This window comes from Empidonax traillii, unplaced genomic scaffold, assembly GCF_003031625.1.
Source record: "Empidonax traillii isolate 1590-97213 ecotype Southwest subspecies unplaced genomic scaffold, ASM303162v1 scaffold15:size5535645, whole genome shotgun sequence".
In the NCBI taxonomy this organism is placed as follows: Eukaryota; Metazoa; Chordata; class Aves; order Passeriformes; family Tyrannidae; genus Empidonax; species Empidonax traillii.
In genome coordinates this window covers 1,140,067-1,154,913 of record NW_020955208.1, presented here as the reverse complement: position 1 = coordinate 1,154,913, position 14,847 = coordinate 1,140,067, and the positions used below count along the sequence as shown (strand labels likewise).

At 46.7% G+C, this 14,847-nt stretch overlaps 2 protein-coding genes across 4 annotated transcripts in view; one reads left to right on the top strand and one right to left on the bottom strand.

Moving 5' to 3' along the window:
• Window positions 1-4,121: 4,121 nt before the first annotated feature.
• MMACHC (metabolism of cobalamin associated C) lies at window positions 4,122-8,612 on the bottom strand. Of its 3 annotated transcripts, none has more exons than XM_027893191.1 (4): window positions 8,513-8,612; window positions 6,420-6,614; window positions 6,041-6,193; window positions 4,122-5,500 (listed from the first exon to the last, which is right to left on the bottom strand). In XM_027893191.1, exons 1-4 carry the CDS (start codon window positions 8,582-8,584, stop codon window positions 5,189-5,191), a joined length of 732 nt encoding a protein of 243 aa, XP_027748992.1. In that variant the 5' UTR covers window positions 8,585-8,612; the 3' UTR covers window positions 4,122-5,188. The 3 variants fall into 3 exon arrangements, with proteins under 3 accessions (XP_027748992.1, XP_027749001.1, XP_027749010.1); XM_027893200.1 differs by having other exon boundaries at window positions 4,122-5,497; window positions 8,513-8,586; XM_027893209.1 differs by lacking the exon at window positions 8,513-8,612 and adding an exon at window positions 7,914-7,948.
• Window positions 8,613-8,992: 380 nt separating this feature from the next.
• Window positions 8,993-14,847, top strand: part of TESK2 (testis associated actin remodelling kinase 2) — a 103,641-nt gene continuing 97,786 nt past the window's right edge. Inside the window, exons 1-2 of the mRNA XM_027893121.1 lie at window positions 8,993-9,007; window positions 12,072-12,193. The gene's annotated coding sequence lies outside the window, so the exon portion shown is untranslated. The remainder of the gene's footprint in view (window positions 9,008-12,071; window positions 12,194-14,847) is intronic.

Genomic DNA, 14,847 nt, shown 5'->3' with positions numbered 1-14,847 from the left:
AAGACAAGAGGTACCAGTAGGAATGCAGCACACTTGGCCAACTTAATTCAGACAGTGTGTTAAAGATGTCGCTGTCCCTTTTTTAAACAGAAATTAATGGTACATGCAAAAAGAACACAGAACAAGAAAATCAAAGAAATAGCAGGGTGGGGTTTTTTATTATGAATATACTAGCTTCTGTTTTAATCCTAGGAAAGAAAAAACAGGTGTTATCCATCAGTGCACAGTCAGAACTGATTTTACTGTGGGTGTCCACATGCCTGTGTTTGTATCAGCCCGGTGATTGGTGCCTTCACCTGTAACGTTGGTATAATTCAAACACCTCACAGGATTTAGGAGGATGGCATCACAGAACAGCTGTCCAGGCCAAAGCCTGCGCAAATCAAACAGCTCTGCACAATCAGCTCCTCTGTGCTGCACACACTGGGGTGGCTGCAGGAGGGCAGGCCGTGAATTGTTCGTTCCCGAGGAGGGGCTGTGCCTGCGGGGAGCGACTCTCACCGCGCCTTGTGATGAAAGCTTTGGGCTTCGGTGGGGAAATTTGGCTCTTTCACCTGAAACTCCAGTCATTGCAGGTATCATGGGGCACGTGTCTGAATTTAGAATGCTGCCATGCAAGATGCCATTTCAGCAGGAATATGTGTGAAGCCGTTAAGGCTGCACTGTCCCCGGTAGGTTTATGTTCCATATTCTACAGCAACAGATTTTTGAAGTATTTGCACTGATAAATGAGATTAATATCCTTTGTCTGGAGAGGAAAGAAGTCTTTAACCTGCACTTAATAAAACAATATCATTTAAATTTAACGTATTTCATCAAATTGACAAAAATAAGGTAGTTTTTTTACCGTTTGGAAGAATGAATAATTCAGGAAGACTAGTCAGAACAATACTGGAGAAAGGGTTCTGGCAGGAAACTAAAACCTAAGACCAGCTAACTCCTTTAGAAGGATTAAGAGGGTTTATGCATTCACAGAAAAATTAATGATTCTGCATAAATTTAAGAAACACAGAAAAATCTTCCCACCCTTCCTTGTCTTTGCTTACAGGAATTTTCCTATCCCACGCTTTGTTTTGCACAAGGAAAAAAAACCCAAAACAACTTAGTGTAATGATTTTAGTGTATGATTTTCAGACACCTTTCAAAGTGTTTGGGGGAAATTAAATAATTACATGCAGCCATTAAAATTTCTTGCTGGCTGAGTTGTGTACAAACATCAACAAAAATAACATAAAATGAGAAAGGTATTATAGATGTAATATTAATGACTGTAGACATTTTAAATATTTGTTTACATATATAATCACGTTTTGCAGCTTTTGGCATATTGTTGGAGAAATTTTAAACATTCCACTACAATATCTTACTGTTCACTCTGTGATAAAACATATATTTTTTTACATTTGTCTGCTTTGGTAGGGGAATCTGTGAAGGTTCAGGTTGCAGAGGTACAGCTGCTTCTCTGCTGCAGTCAACGGCAAAACCACTTCCCCTCAGAGGAGGAACTTTGAGCTGCTGCTGCTTAAATCAGCATTCAAAGCTAATTTATTGAATGTACGTTTTGCACGGGGCTGAACAATGAGTGGTGATAACCACAGCGGTGCCGGTCAGGAGCTGCCACTCCTTGTTTTTAGAAATACTTAAGTCTTTACTCGGTTTTGGGGTTTTTTTTTAAGTCAAACTCAAGCCACTGTGCCTCTTCAGAAATGCTGAATAGTAGCTACACCACTTTTGGTCACAAATTAATAAAACATCATGAATATTATACTGAACTGAGTACAGTGATGCTTCTGATCCAGAGGAGGGCAATCTAGCTCTAAAAAAAAAAAAAACAAAACAACATTCCAAAAACCCCAAACCAAGCCAAACTTTGAAACCCCCACCCAAACAACAAACCAGGAGAGTGCTCTGCCCTCCCGAGGCTGACACACCAGCAATGATTTACACAGCAAACCACCTCCAGTTTCCCACAGTTTAGAGGAAGACAGGATCGTTACAAGCCAATCTTTTTCCGGGAGGAGGAAAAAAAATCAGCATCAGGAATTGAGTTTGCCACACTCCATACCACAAAGAAACTTTAGTGCTTATTCTTGCACCCCCCTGAGATGTAACTGAATTAACCGGTACCAAAAAAACCCAACAGTGCTTTCTCAGGTGTTTTTCTGAGCAGTAACACTCATGACTGCCCCTCACCAGATTAGACTGTGCTTTGTGTTTAATTGGTATTTTCTGTCACATCTTTAATTTTAATAAAAATCTCAGTTATTTTAAGGTTAATGAAGTAAAAAAAGGGAAAATTTAACTGAGGGTGAATAACAATGATGTATGTTATGTGCATGAAAACATTACAAATTTGTTAATTCTCCACTGAATATTTTATTAGCTTGAAATGTACTGATTATCTTGCTGCTAAAACTGAATTTAAATTCAAGTAGGTTTTAATTTATTTTATTTTTACTGTTCAGCTCTTCAATACTCACCCTACCAGTCATGCTGAGCCAAAAAAAAAAAAAAAAAAAAAAGTCTTTAATAAATGTTTAAAGGCTAGGATTTAGAGAAAAACCTGCTTGTCTAAAAAATGTAAAATGTGATACCTGAACTAGTAAATCTATCCAAGTGTTTGCAATTACTTGCTCGACATTTGCGAGTGCTGAAAAATCAGAACGCCTGATCTGAGGATCATCCATTCCTCACCCTGTCTGGTCTTGCCCCAAGAGAGGAGATGAGTCAAACAGGTTCTCAAGCTTTCAATTTTATAAGACAAGAAGACCATTACGCTCCAAGCAGCAAGGAGAGAAAACGACTCGCTCGCAGCTGTGGATCTGACTGAGGAAAAGGCAGAGACACCCAACCCAGGTCACTCCGAAATTATTTATTTAATTTTTTTATATCTCAGATGAGCTTGTGACAATAGTTCATTAACTTCTGCTGAGATAACTAACTTTTTTCCTTAGTTTTCAGATACTGGATTTTGTCTCTTAGGTAGCTCACTATTTTCAGGATGCTGAAAACACCATGACCGATCCTCACTCGAACATCTTGAGCTCTCCACAAGTTATAAAATGCACTGTTTAAATAAAAATACTCAGTACTGAGGGTTACTCACAGCTTTGTATATTTTATTAACCAAAATACCATGTGAAGAGAAATAAATTACAAAAATTGAAATGCCGTGGCGGTGGTAATCTGTTTAATAAATTAACTAAGACAAAATATTAAATATTTGTAAGCTATCAATGCAAAAAAATCAAAATATTTTAATTTAAATCGTAATGTAGAAAGACAGATCTTATTCCATTCTATATTTACCCTTCTGAGATAATCAGTATTTTGTGTTTGTTATTAATATGAGCCATTAGCTCAAGCCCCTGTTAAATTACAGATCAGCTGGAAAGTTCTGAAAGGTCAAACAACTTTCAGCCAGAAGTAATTCTATAACAAAAGAACAGAATTTAAACAAATTTCATTCTTTTACCTAAATTAAAAATCACAATACCTCCATCACAACAGTAAGTCAGGTGTCTGCCTCAGTCAGATGTGAACAAAGCATGGAAAGCAACAAAGACTTTTTTGTAACAGCAAATGCACTGAACAAACCCAGTGATCACAAGCTCACTACTCTGTCTACAGGGAAACAAACCTGTTATACTGAATTTAGATTACATTTAGTGCACAGACTATGAGAAACTGTACCAAGCAGTGACTTCTTGTGAGGGCAACCTTCATGTTTGAGTCTCCAAAAGGTAGGAAGAATCACAACATAAAAAGAAAGGGCTCAGTTCTGCAAAGTGAGTAATTTTGCAGCATGTTGATACCACTGAAAGGAAAAAAAGTGCTTAGTGATTTGCAGCATTGAACTGGAGTCAGGCAAAACAAATCCCATAAAATATTATTTTAAAGGCCTGAGCCTCAAATTGCTCGAAGACAAATCAATTCCCGGTTCCCGGCGCCATTGTAACCTCTGAACAAACCTAACAGGACAAAGGCATCAGTGAATATTATGTTTCTGTCTAAAAATGGCTTATCCAGCAATGTAAGTAACATGAATGTCATTAATATTTTCCTTTTTTCTCTGCTTGTTTGCCTGTGTGTGTGTGACAAGGCTTCGTGTGATGGTTTTGAAGCGTGTGCAGGTTTACAATCTCCCCCACGCAGAGGGCACACCAGCAAACTCTGGCAGTAACTCTGGGGGGGGTTGGTGTGTGCTGGCACCGAGAACTGTTTTAAATACAAATGTCATCTACCTCAGAATGAGAATTGTCCTGTCCAGTCAGTTACCTCGACAGGAGTAAAACCTCCACTCACACACAGATTACTCATCTTTCCCAATGTTTCAGTCAGCTGCTCCATAAATGGGCAGGTGTTTAAAATGGACCTAAGGATGTCGTGGTGTTCTGAGAAGCTCTGGGTGAAGAGGAAACAGCACCTTTGTACTCCCCCTTTCCCTTTCTTAACCACCCTGAAGGAAGCAGCTGCTGCTGGCTCTGTTCCCCTCACTCCTGCTCCACGTACAGACCACACTACTCCCTGAAACAATCCCTGGGGAATTTTCTTTTGGATGGTAAGGAAAGGAGGCATTAAAAAGATTTCTTAATTAAATTAAGCCAGCTTTGTTCCCAGGGAAGGAATACAGGGCAGATTTTCTTTCTGAGGAAGGCAAGACTGGAAAGACCGAACATCTGTTCCCTAGGGAGAGCTGTGACATGGGATGGATGGATGCTGGATACACCTTAAAAAGTATTTGCCCTGAGTTCAGACACAATAAAATTTTGGGGTAGAGTGGCTGATCTTCTTATACATTTACAAATACATTAGGAAAGACAATTCTTGAGAACAAAAATGACTTCTCTAATGAGCAGCACGGGTTTTCCAGGTGCCAGGGTGCCTGAACTATTCCCAACCAAAGCCAATCAGTATCCTACCAAAAAGATGGACTCCCCAAAAGACACACCTGATCATCAGCAGCATGGAAGGCACTACTCCACCTTCCCCCAGACCACGAGTGCCATGGAGCAGTGCTCCTCCCTCTCCCTGGGAACTGATGTTTGGACAGAGATGCTGCCCACACTGCTCGGATTTGCCACCTCTTTATAGGCACACCATTCTCCTCCTCCTCGGCACCACAGGGAAAGGTTGGTGCTGATGAGCTACACTTTGCTGCCCTCTGGCCCTCCCTGGAGCCAGTTCCTCAGTGAAATGCGATCCTCTGGGCTTCCTGTGTCAGCCCCAGCAGGCGGAATCTCTCCGCTGGAGGGGTGGCAAAGTAGACTCTCTGCTCCTCCGAATACCTTTCCTTCACCTCGATGATGTCCCTGTAGCGCCCGTCCTGCCAGTGGAAATTGAACTGCTCCAGCAACTCAATCCTTTTCTCCTCTGTGCTCACACAGTCAACAGGGGCAGGCTGCTCCAGGAACAGCACCTGAATGTCTGGGAACAGGAGGAGACCCCGGATGGCAAACCAACCGCCATACTTGGGATGGATACACACGCCATAGATCTTCTGGAAATAATAAAAAAAAAGAGACAGCTAGGATGTCTCACTTTGTGTCTCTAGTAAAGGTTAGACTTCACAGCATCAAGCTTCAGTGCAATTTGTCACACTCCCAGCCCTCTGCTGGAGTGCTGTACAGAGCAGAAGGGAAAGCTCTTTCCTGGATGTGTGGTTCAAAGCATCACTTTTCACTCCTATTCTCCTGTGCCCGCACACCCCACCCCATAACGGAGGGAGAGGTTCCCTTCTGAAAATCTAACACCCAAATTAACCAGAGTGTGTTTTGACCCCACTTATTGATGCTCCAAGCAACAGGCCTGCCTTGCACTGCAATTTGTTCTTCTATGTAGGTTTAACACATCGAGATATTTCTCCCCACGTACATGTTTCCCCACCACCCCGAAGAACCTTGGAATCTGAAATACTTTATGCAGCTTTATGTGACCTGGACTTTGTAATTTCTTGCAAGGAGAACAAGTAACCAGTGAGTAAACAACAGTTTAGTGGTTGCAGTTTAGTGGTTCTTCCCAGGCTGTGCTTTTGCCTCACCTTGTTCCCCCACGGATCGTGCTTCACATCCTTCCTTTGGTAGTAATACGCAGCTCCAGCAACGTGGGCAGCCGTCTGTGCCAAGAACTTGGGCTTTCGGCTCGGCAGGATCTCGTAATCAAACATGACATCCACCCTCTGGTCGGGGAATTTCTGGGAAAAATGGAAAACATCAGCCCAGGCTGTGAAGGTCCCTGCACAGCTGCAGGTTGTGGTGGCAGAGACAGAATATGCAAGTCCCCAGGCTGCTGATGCTCTTACCTTCGTGAATCACACTTTACCCTCCCCAAGAGCACAGGCAGGGGCCTGCAAGGCTCTGTCTGCTGCTGAACCCACTCGGTTTTATGCCATAAAAGGAATGGGTATTTCAGCTTCTTACCTCCTTCACACGTGATAAATGATAGGAAATACACTGATCCACGGGATCCCTGATTATTTTTAATCGTTCTTTCTTCACAAAAGGCTTAAGGGCCTTGTCAAACATGGAAGGGGTGCTGAGGATCACGAAGGCCAGCGTGTCATCTGGGTAGGGGAGATGAAAGGCTGGCTGGAGAACCGCATTGTACCATCCAACCTCGGGCAAAGAAACACAAATTTCCATTAGAACAGGGACACCTCTCTGGTGGACATGCAGGAATGTAAAAAAGTGGAAGGAAGTGTAGCCCCCTTCATTTGCAAGCCAGCCCAGGGCCTCCCTTTCAAACCCCGATGTTTTGCACCCCAGGATTCACAGTTTCTGGATGCTGTGCTGTGAGCTGGGTGCGAGATAAGAATCAGGCATTGCATTCAGCTCCAGTCTGCCCTTTATCCAGCTCTGCTCAGAAACCTAGAGGGAAGTATGAGCAATCAGGTCTTGCCAATGCAAATCAGATGGTTTGGTTTAGATAAAGCTTTTACAGTTTGGGGTTTGTTGTTTGGTTGGTTTTTTTTTTTCTTATCATGGGCCAGAATGAAACTGGTACTTCTGTTTTGCTCATATGATAAGCTGCATGTTTTATTTCTTCAGCAGGAAACACTTGAGTGGAAATGAAGGATGTGAAGCTCCTGGCAGCGCTAAACCCCCCAAAAAACCCTCAGCTCCACCCTGTGGAATGACACAGCCACATTTTGATATTTGTTTCCAGGGCTGCATGTGTTATAACACAGTCCAGAAATGAGGGATCAAGGCAGGGCAGCAGGAATGGAAGGAGGTAACGGCCAAAATCCCCTGCACCCCACTACTGATGCCCTGCACAGGAACATCAGTCTTTTTACAGGTTATGACAACTCCCATTCTCCCAGGGGACCATAAAGGTCAGGTCTAACATTCACAGAGATGCCCAGTAAAGTAAGCCTGAAAATGCAATGCACTGGTTACTCTAAATATCAGTGAAATAAATCTGGAAGTGACTTTACAGGTGACAGTGGCAGCCAGAGCTGTCCATATAGTAAACTAAGTTTACTATAAAGATGCATCCTTCTGTCAACCCAAGGTTTAATCAGTTTTGTGCCTCTTGTTTAAGATGCTGAATTGAGATGTTACAAGAAATTAGAGAGATGTGAATCCAAGGTTTGCTGGTTTGCCAGTGTACATCAGTCAGTGCACCAGGGCTGGCTCTGTCACGATGAAATCTAGAGCAAGCCGCATGGATAAAAGGTTTCCCTCTGGTAGCTACAGTCTTTTTTATCGGGGTTCCACCCCCAGTTGTGCTGCTGTGTTTTGGGGAACCACCATTAAATTCCCCAAATTCCGGAGACCCCACCTCTCCCAGCGCCTCGCTCCCTTTTGCTCCTCACCTGAACAACACAGCAGGCAACGCAAACATTTCAGGTGGCAAACACAACCAACACTCCCCCAGGGGAAGGGCTACATTTATTGCAGATCGAATCTTACTGGATACTGCACACTGATTTGTGTTTGATATTGCAGATTGATTCACTGCAGATTGATTCACTGCAGATTGATTAATTGCAGATTGATTCACTGCAGATAGCCCCCGGGGCGGGCAAAGAGGAGCAGCTGGACAGGGGGGGCAGTGGCAGCGGGGACAGCGGTGTCCGCAGCCCCTGTACGAGCGGCTGAGGGGCTCAGCCCTTCCGTGCACAGGCGCTTCCACGCTCAGCTTAAAATGTAAGCGCGCCCGGAGGACTCTGCTCCCTGCGGGCCATGGATGCCTTGTGGCGCAACTCCCCGTTGCCCGCCGCTCCGGGACCCGCCGCAGGGCCCTGCGGCAGCGGGCGGGGCCGGGGCACGGCAGTCACGGAGCCCCGCGGCACCGGGCCGGGCTGACCGCGCCTCCCGCACCGGCGGCAGCGGCTCCCGGGGCACCCGCAGCGCCGGGCGGGCCGAGGGGCGCCCTGACCCGCCCGGGGTCACCGCCCCCCCCCCCCGTGCCCCGTTCGTGTCCCCGCGCTCCCCCGGTACCGGGAGCGGTGACGGCACCGCGGTGAGGTCTCGGTGACGTCACGGTACCGCAGCGCTGACGTCATTACCTTGAAGGCGTGCGGCTCGAGGCCGAGCGGCCCCAGCGCGCCCCGCAGCCGCTCCGCCACGCGCCGCTCCATGGCGGCGGCGGCGCCGCGCGGGGCACCACGGGAATGGTAGTTCCACAGGGGATGGGACCCCCCCCATATCCCCCGTGTCTCCAGGGAGACGCCTCGCCGCGCAAAGCACGCTGGGAGTTGTAGTGCGCGGCGCCCCCTCCCTCAGCGTTGACCCTCTTGGCGGGGACTTCATGTCCCAGCATGCTCGGCCAGCCCGGACAGCGCGAGGTGAGGGCGGTTCCCCCTGCTCAGGGCACATTCTCGCCTCCCGGGGTTGGGGGTGTTTGTGTGTTCCCACAGACTCTTGGAGAGCCCCACCTGCCCCTGGGGGTGGGTGGTGCTCGCTAAAAGACTTAGCGAGGCCTGTGTGCTCGCAATCCTTTCTCCTTCCCCATCTGAAAGCCCGTGTTCCAAGCCTCGGGTTTGGATCTTCTTACCCTAATGGTTCTAGCAGCTTAACATAATCTTTTACAGTTCTTGTGCAACGTTCTCCATCCAGCCTGAAGTCCCGGGTTTATCACAGTGCCAAGGACACCAAATCTGCAAGTTCTTGAGGGCAGAACCCCTTCAGAAAGGCGAATTTCTTGCTCTGTGGAGTCCCCTGATATTGATGAGGGCAGGGACAAGGCAGCTGCAGCCAGGGAGCTGCAGGAGGGTGGCACAGGAGGGTGCTGCTGGCTGGTGGCTGCTCGGAGCTCTGCAGGACGGCTCTTGTGGCAGATTGCTTTCACAGGCGACGGGCTGGCAAGCTCCGAGACGCTGGGGGCTGATCTCTCATCTTGCTGTTCTCTTTTGCCAGCTGTCCTGGGTACCTGCCTGTGGATAGAGGACACGGTTCATTTCCATGGGCAGTAGGCGTGTGGCTTTACCGATGCAGAGGGTAGGAGATTTGCCAGCTTTGTGAGGTGACTGGCAAAGCTTGACGCAGGTATGACTTGGAAGTCTGCCCTCTCCTGGAGATGACCTCTGGCAAAGTGCAGGAAAGGTGTTTAGTCCTGCTGAGGCAGCTCGTGAAAGGGGTGGGCAGGCTGCCCAGGGAAAGGGTCACAGCACCAAACCTGACCAGGTTCGCTTGGACAAGGCTTTCAGACATGTGGGGGATTTTAGGGGTGTCCTCTGCAAAGCCAGGAGTTGGACTCAATGATTTTGTGGGTCCCTTCCAGCTCAGGATGATTTTAAGTGGCAACCTCTGTACTGAGACGTTTGTATCCTGAGGGTTAGCATCTCCAGCTCATTCCGTGTTGGCCTTGAGAATGGGTGCCTGCTGTTCCCTTCCCAGCTGTCCTTGGAGCTGAGCTGGCAGGGTGTGAGTTAGCTCATGGCTTCCCTGAGCCATCTCATCTGCCTCCTTTAATCAGGAGTATTGCTGTCTCCTACCCAAGCCCCCTGTCAGGGCAGAGGTGGGCTCCACATGTGCTTGGCTGGTGGGAACCAGCTTTGTTTGTACCTCAAACTCCCCCTCACTTGGCCCTTGCTCCTCCCCCCCTCCCCAACTCCTACCCAAGGGTTCTGGCCTGCTCCCTGGAGAGAAATGAGTGACAGCTCAGCTTCCTCACCGAGGATCTTTAGATGTTTCTGACTCTTTAATTGCATCCTCTGACCAACCCCAGCTGCCCTCGGACAGCTGCCAGCTGTCCCAGCCATCACAGAGGATTCCTGTCACTGTTCCCAGCATTTGCTTCCCCAAACAGCTTTGTGCTGCAGGAAAACAGAGGATATGCATCTCTTCCCTGAGGGGAAGGCAGCGATGTCTCCATGAGGTGTCTGTGTCCCAGGTATGGTTTTGTGGTTTGGTTCGGTTTGGTTTTTTTTTTAATTAGGAAAAACACAACACTCTCATTCATCTCCCTCAGGCTACTGCTGATGTCACATGGGCAACAGCATGATTAGGTGCCATCATGAAGCATTTATACAAAAAGAATCGTTAGTTCTCAGTGTTCTCCACAGCATTAAATAAATATCACCAAAACACAATGTTGTATAGGTTATAAAAGAAGGGGTTTTCCTTCTGCTTTCCATCCACAGCTCTTGAAACCCTTTTCTGTCCCTGTTGAACAACTGTTGCTCTGCATTATGTAGGAACCTCAGAGAGACTCATAGAAATTATTTGAAGACTCATGGCAATTTGTTAACTGAAATGGAGTTAAAGGACAATCGTAATTCCTTGTCTGTTTTTCTGATCTTTCTAGCCCTTGACCATAAGCATATAAATGTCTGTTTTTATCAATAGGGAAGCACTGATGAACACTGAGTCTGGAGGTCAATGTAGCTCTATTATTAGGTTTTCTTTGATAAAAAATATTGTATGAACTTGGTGAGATGTTTTGAATAATGGAACTTCATTGCAGTTCTCCTGTAATTAAATATCAATTCCCTATTTCTCTCTATAAAAGCCTAATGCCTTCCCTTATTATGTCACTCTCCCACCTGTTGTTAAGCCCTGATATGTTGTCTGTTCTGTCAGCATCAGCTTAAAATGTTCCCAGCCCTCTGCTTTCTCCTGCCCTGGCCTCACAGCACATTGCCTCCTGAATTTCTGCCACTGCAGTTGTTGGCCGTGCTGTAAATCCGATCAGGGAGCCGAGCTGGTTCTAACAAGTGCGTCATTGTTCGGGGTTTTTGTTGGGATTTTTTTTTTCCCCTGAAGTGGTGTGCTTCACAGTGCTGCTGCAGGAAAAAAATTGTGCTGGCACAACTGAGAGAACAATGTGAGCAGGGCTAGGTGGGGAGGCAGAGGTTCTGCTGCCAGACTGTTCATCTCTGAAAACACGACTGAATTGCTCAGCAGAGCTGCCTGCTGCTGCTTCGAGGCATGATTTTGTTGGAAGGCCCATTAAAGTGGTTCCCACCCCATACCCACCCCCAGTAACTGTTCCAGTAGGCATTGCTAAGCTTAAGGGACTGTCAGTGTTATCCTTCTATCCTTCTACAGTCTCTGACCTGAAAAATCAAGTGAAAAGTCTGTTCTGGTAGGAAGTGCCATCCACAGCACCTGCAGAGAAAGACAGATCATAGGAACAATTTCCCACTTACTCCAATGTTATTAACACTCTGGGACATGGTATTCCAGCCTCTCTTTGTTTTGGAGATCTCATGGTCAGGTCAGGTGTCCTGTTGTCCCTGTACAACACGAGCTGACCCCTGTATGGGAAGGGTTTTGTATTGTGGCTGTGGCTTTGAGCAGAAATGAGGTGGCTGATTCTTCATGTTTTAAACCTCCACGATGTGGAGCTGGTTGGAGCTGTTGGTGTCAAAGACAGGTGAAATCCGGTGCCTGCACATCTTTGCCAATGTGTTTTCTTGCCTGTCGTGGACCTGTGGACCTTTCTGCTGCCTTCTGCCACTGGTTGTACCCACGCAAGAATAAGAAAATGCTGTTAAAAGTGGAATAGCAGCTGTTTCTTCACGAGACAACAGGTGTCACAAAAGGCAGACAGGGGAGGTTTAGGCTCAGCAAGTCCATCCCTGAACTTTTGGCCTAATCCGCTGCTTGCTTAATTTCTTTTAGAAAGAAGCAAGAACTTGCTGAGAGGGGCAGAGTGGTTTTCTCCATCTTTGGGTGAGGGTTCCACCCCAGAGGCTTCAGCTCCAATGAACTTCCTAGAGCTGCAGAGATCAAGGTGGCTGAAGGTAAGTGTGGCTGAATCCTGCACCCCCAGGACCTGAAGAACCTGGCAGGGTTTTCCACAGCAGTGTGGGTGACAGAGCTTTACTGTCCAGGGCATTCCAGAGGTCGTGCTGATGAGAGGTACTTGCTGTGCCCAGTTTTACCGAGTGTTAGGCAGTTAATAAAGGCAGGAAGGCAGTCCTGACTTTGCTCTGAGAGCAGCATTGCTATGTCAGGACAGAGGTAACATGTGTGTGCCTGCCTGCTCTTTCATCCTCCCTCCCCGTGTAGTGTCAAGGTAATGAAAAGCTGCATGTGAGGGCCAATTATGATACTTATCACTTCCTCTGACAGTGCCAAGATACCGTTTTTTAATGTGGCTCAGTTTTTTGTTTTGGTGCTGACACACAGCCAGTGAGGAGGTGAAAATTGCTCACTTAAAGAAGGTTCCTTTCTCAGCCTCTTCATCCTCTTGGATTTATGCCTTGCTTTTAGGATATAAAACAACCTTGTGTTTGCATTAACACTTAGCATTAAAAGAAATCAGGAACAAAGGGCTAATGTTTCTTTAAAGGAAAAAAAATTCATGCCCTACTTTAGTAAGATGCTTAAGATTCTTGTCAATGGAGGCTGTAAGGCATGTTAAACTGCCCTGTGTTCTGTTTTTCCAATTTACTAATCCTGCTGATTCAGACTTTGCTAGCAAACCTGCTACAATTAACTGCTTTATAGATGCGGTCGAAACATGTCAGGTTGCTGTTTGGGCAATGTCTAATGAGCCTGCAGTTCCCATCTAGGGGTTAAGTTTTTTTCCCCGGCATTTATTCTGAGACACATCAGCAGAGCCTTACTGATCAAATGCTCAAGCAAGCCCCCCTCATTTAATAATAAGCAGCTGTTGCTGTAGTAATACCTGCAGTTATTAGGAGTAAATATTTATATCCTAGTAGCATCAGAAAGAAACCCTGGCCAGTACTACAGTAAGAGGCACCCAGTAGCTGTGCTGGCAGCTTGCTACCCCACTTGGAACCGTGATTCATTCACGTGGGCACCTATTTTTATTTGAACTTCACGTAGCTTGCGTGGATGCTCGTTGGTATTTCTGTGTCAGAAGGAGATAAATGAGGATGTTTTTTAGTAGAGTTTGACACAGATTGCCGACCACACTGAACCAGCAGTGCTGGAGGGGCTAGACAAAGGCTGCTGTTTGTTCTTAGGTCTGGCATATGGGATAAGAAGTCTGGGGAAGGCCAATTCTTCGGTGTTTTGGTGTAGAAAGCACAGCTATCTCCACGCTGTGTTTGGAGCTGGAGGAGAGCAGTGCAGGAGAAGTGGCTAGAAATAGCTGGAGTGGATGATCTCAGCAGTGACCTGACAGCCTGCCTGAACTAGAGCTAGCTGCATGACCTTTAATATTAACAAAAAGATGCACTCTTTACTGTCAGGAACAACTAAAAGGCGGAAATGATATTGTCTTCCCGAGGTGGGCAAAACTCTTCTTCTTGACTTCTTTTTTAGCCGGATTTCCCAGAACTGCAAGCTGTGAGGTGTGGGGCTGACCCAGGGGAGGCAGCTCAAGGAAGGGGCACAGCCATTTTCATGAGTCATTCACAGACCTGCCCTGTCCCACACTCTACCTGAGACCTGAACTGTTGGCTGCCCCCTCGTGCCCCCTTGCTCAGACCTACACCTTGAACCCCAACAGCACCGTGCTGTGTGTTCTGTTCTTCCACCCCAGGCGACAGACACTGATGCAGGGCCTGATTTGTGATGTGTCAATCAGCTTTTGCAGTTGCCATCTGGCTTGCACAGGGAGAGATGCTGTGGTGCTTGGCTGCAACGGGGGTGAGAGAATTCCTAGCTGTGGTCCTTTGTTTCAGCCCTCTCCCATCTTCTGAGCTCTCACTCGGTGGACCAGAACGGTGGAATATTGTTTAAACTGTTAGCTAGCTAAAGCTCTGGGATGTGTAGCTGGGCTTAGATTGTGCCTTTTAGGGAGACAATGCACAGCAAGAAGAGAATAGATACAGGCTCACCATGGATTTACCCTGTCTGATAAGACCCAATATGGAGCAGCTGACTTGACAAGTGCTGGTACATTGCTTCCTCTTGTGTGGCACAAGAAAGGATGAGAAATTTTGTTATTTGAACAGAAAGTTCCATGATGACCATAAAGGGGAGGCTGCTGGTTTGTTTTATGAGAATAGAGTGCCATAGTGACAAAAAAAAAGGGCCTTGAGAAATTTCCTAATGTGGTTTGAATTTCTTAATTCCATTTTGCTCTGAGATAACCTAATTTTAGAATTGCTGTCTGGTGAAGGAGAAGGGAAGAGATGAATGAATGACACTGAGTTCAGAAAGCCTTAAGACTGTGGGGAAAGAGGACAACAGACCATTTGATGCTGAAGGCTTTGTAGTTTAGCAGGTGGGATAGTGCAGGAGACAGCTCCATGGCATTCCCTTTGCTCCCTGCTTCTCATTTAATACAAAGGACTTTGGGATGTGGCAGAGAGTCAGGGATGCTGTGAGGGGAGTCCAGCAGAGCTCAGTCCGGATTGGTTTTAAAAGCAGGCAGAGTCTGGTGACACTGGAGTAGCAGCAGGACTCATCAAGCAGAGGCTTGAGCACAGATCAAGACAGGACACAGTGGCAGAGGCTGCTCCTGTGGACTCCATCT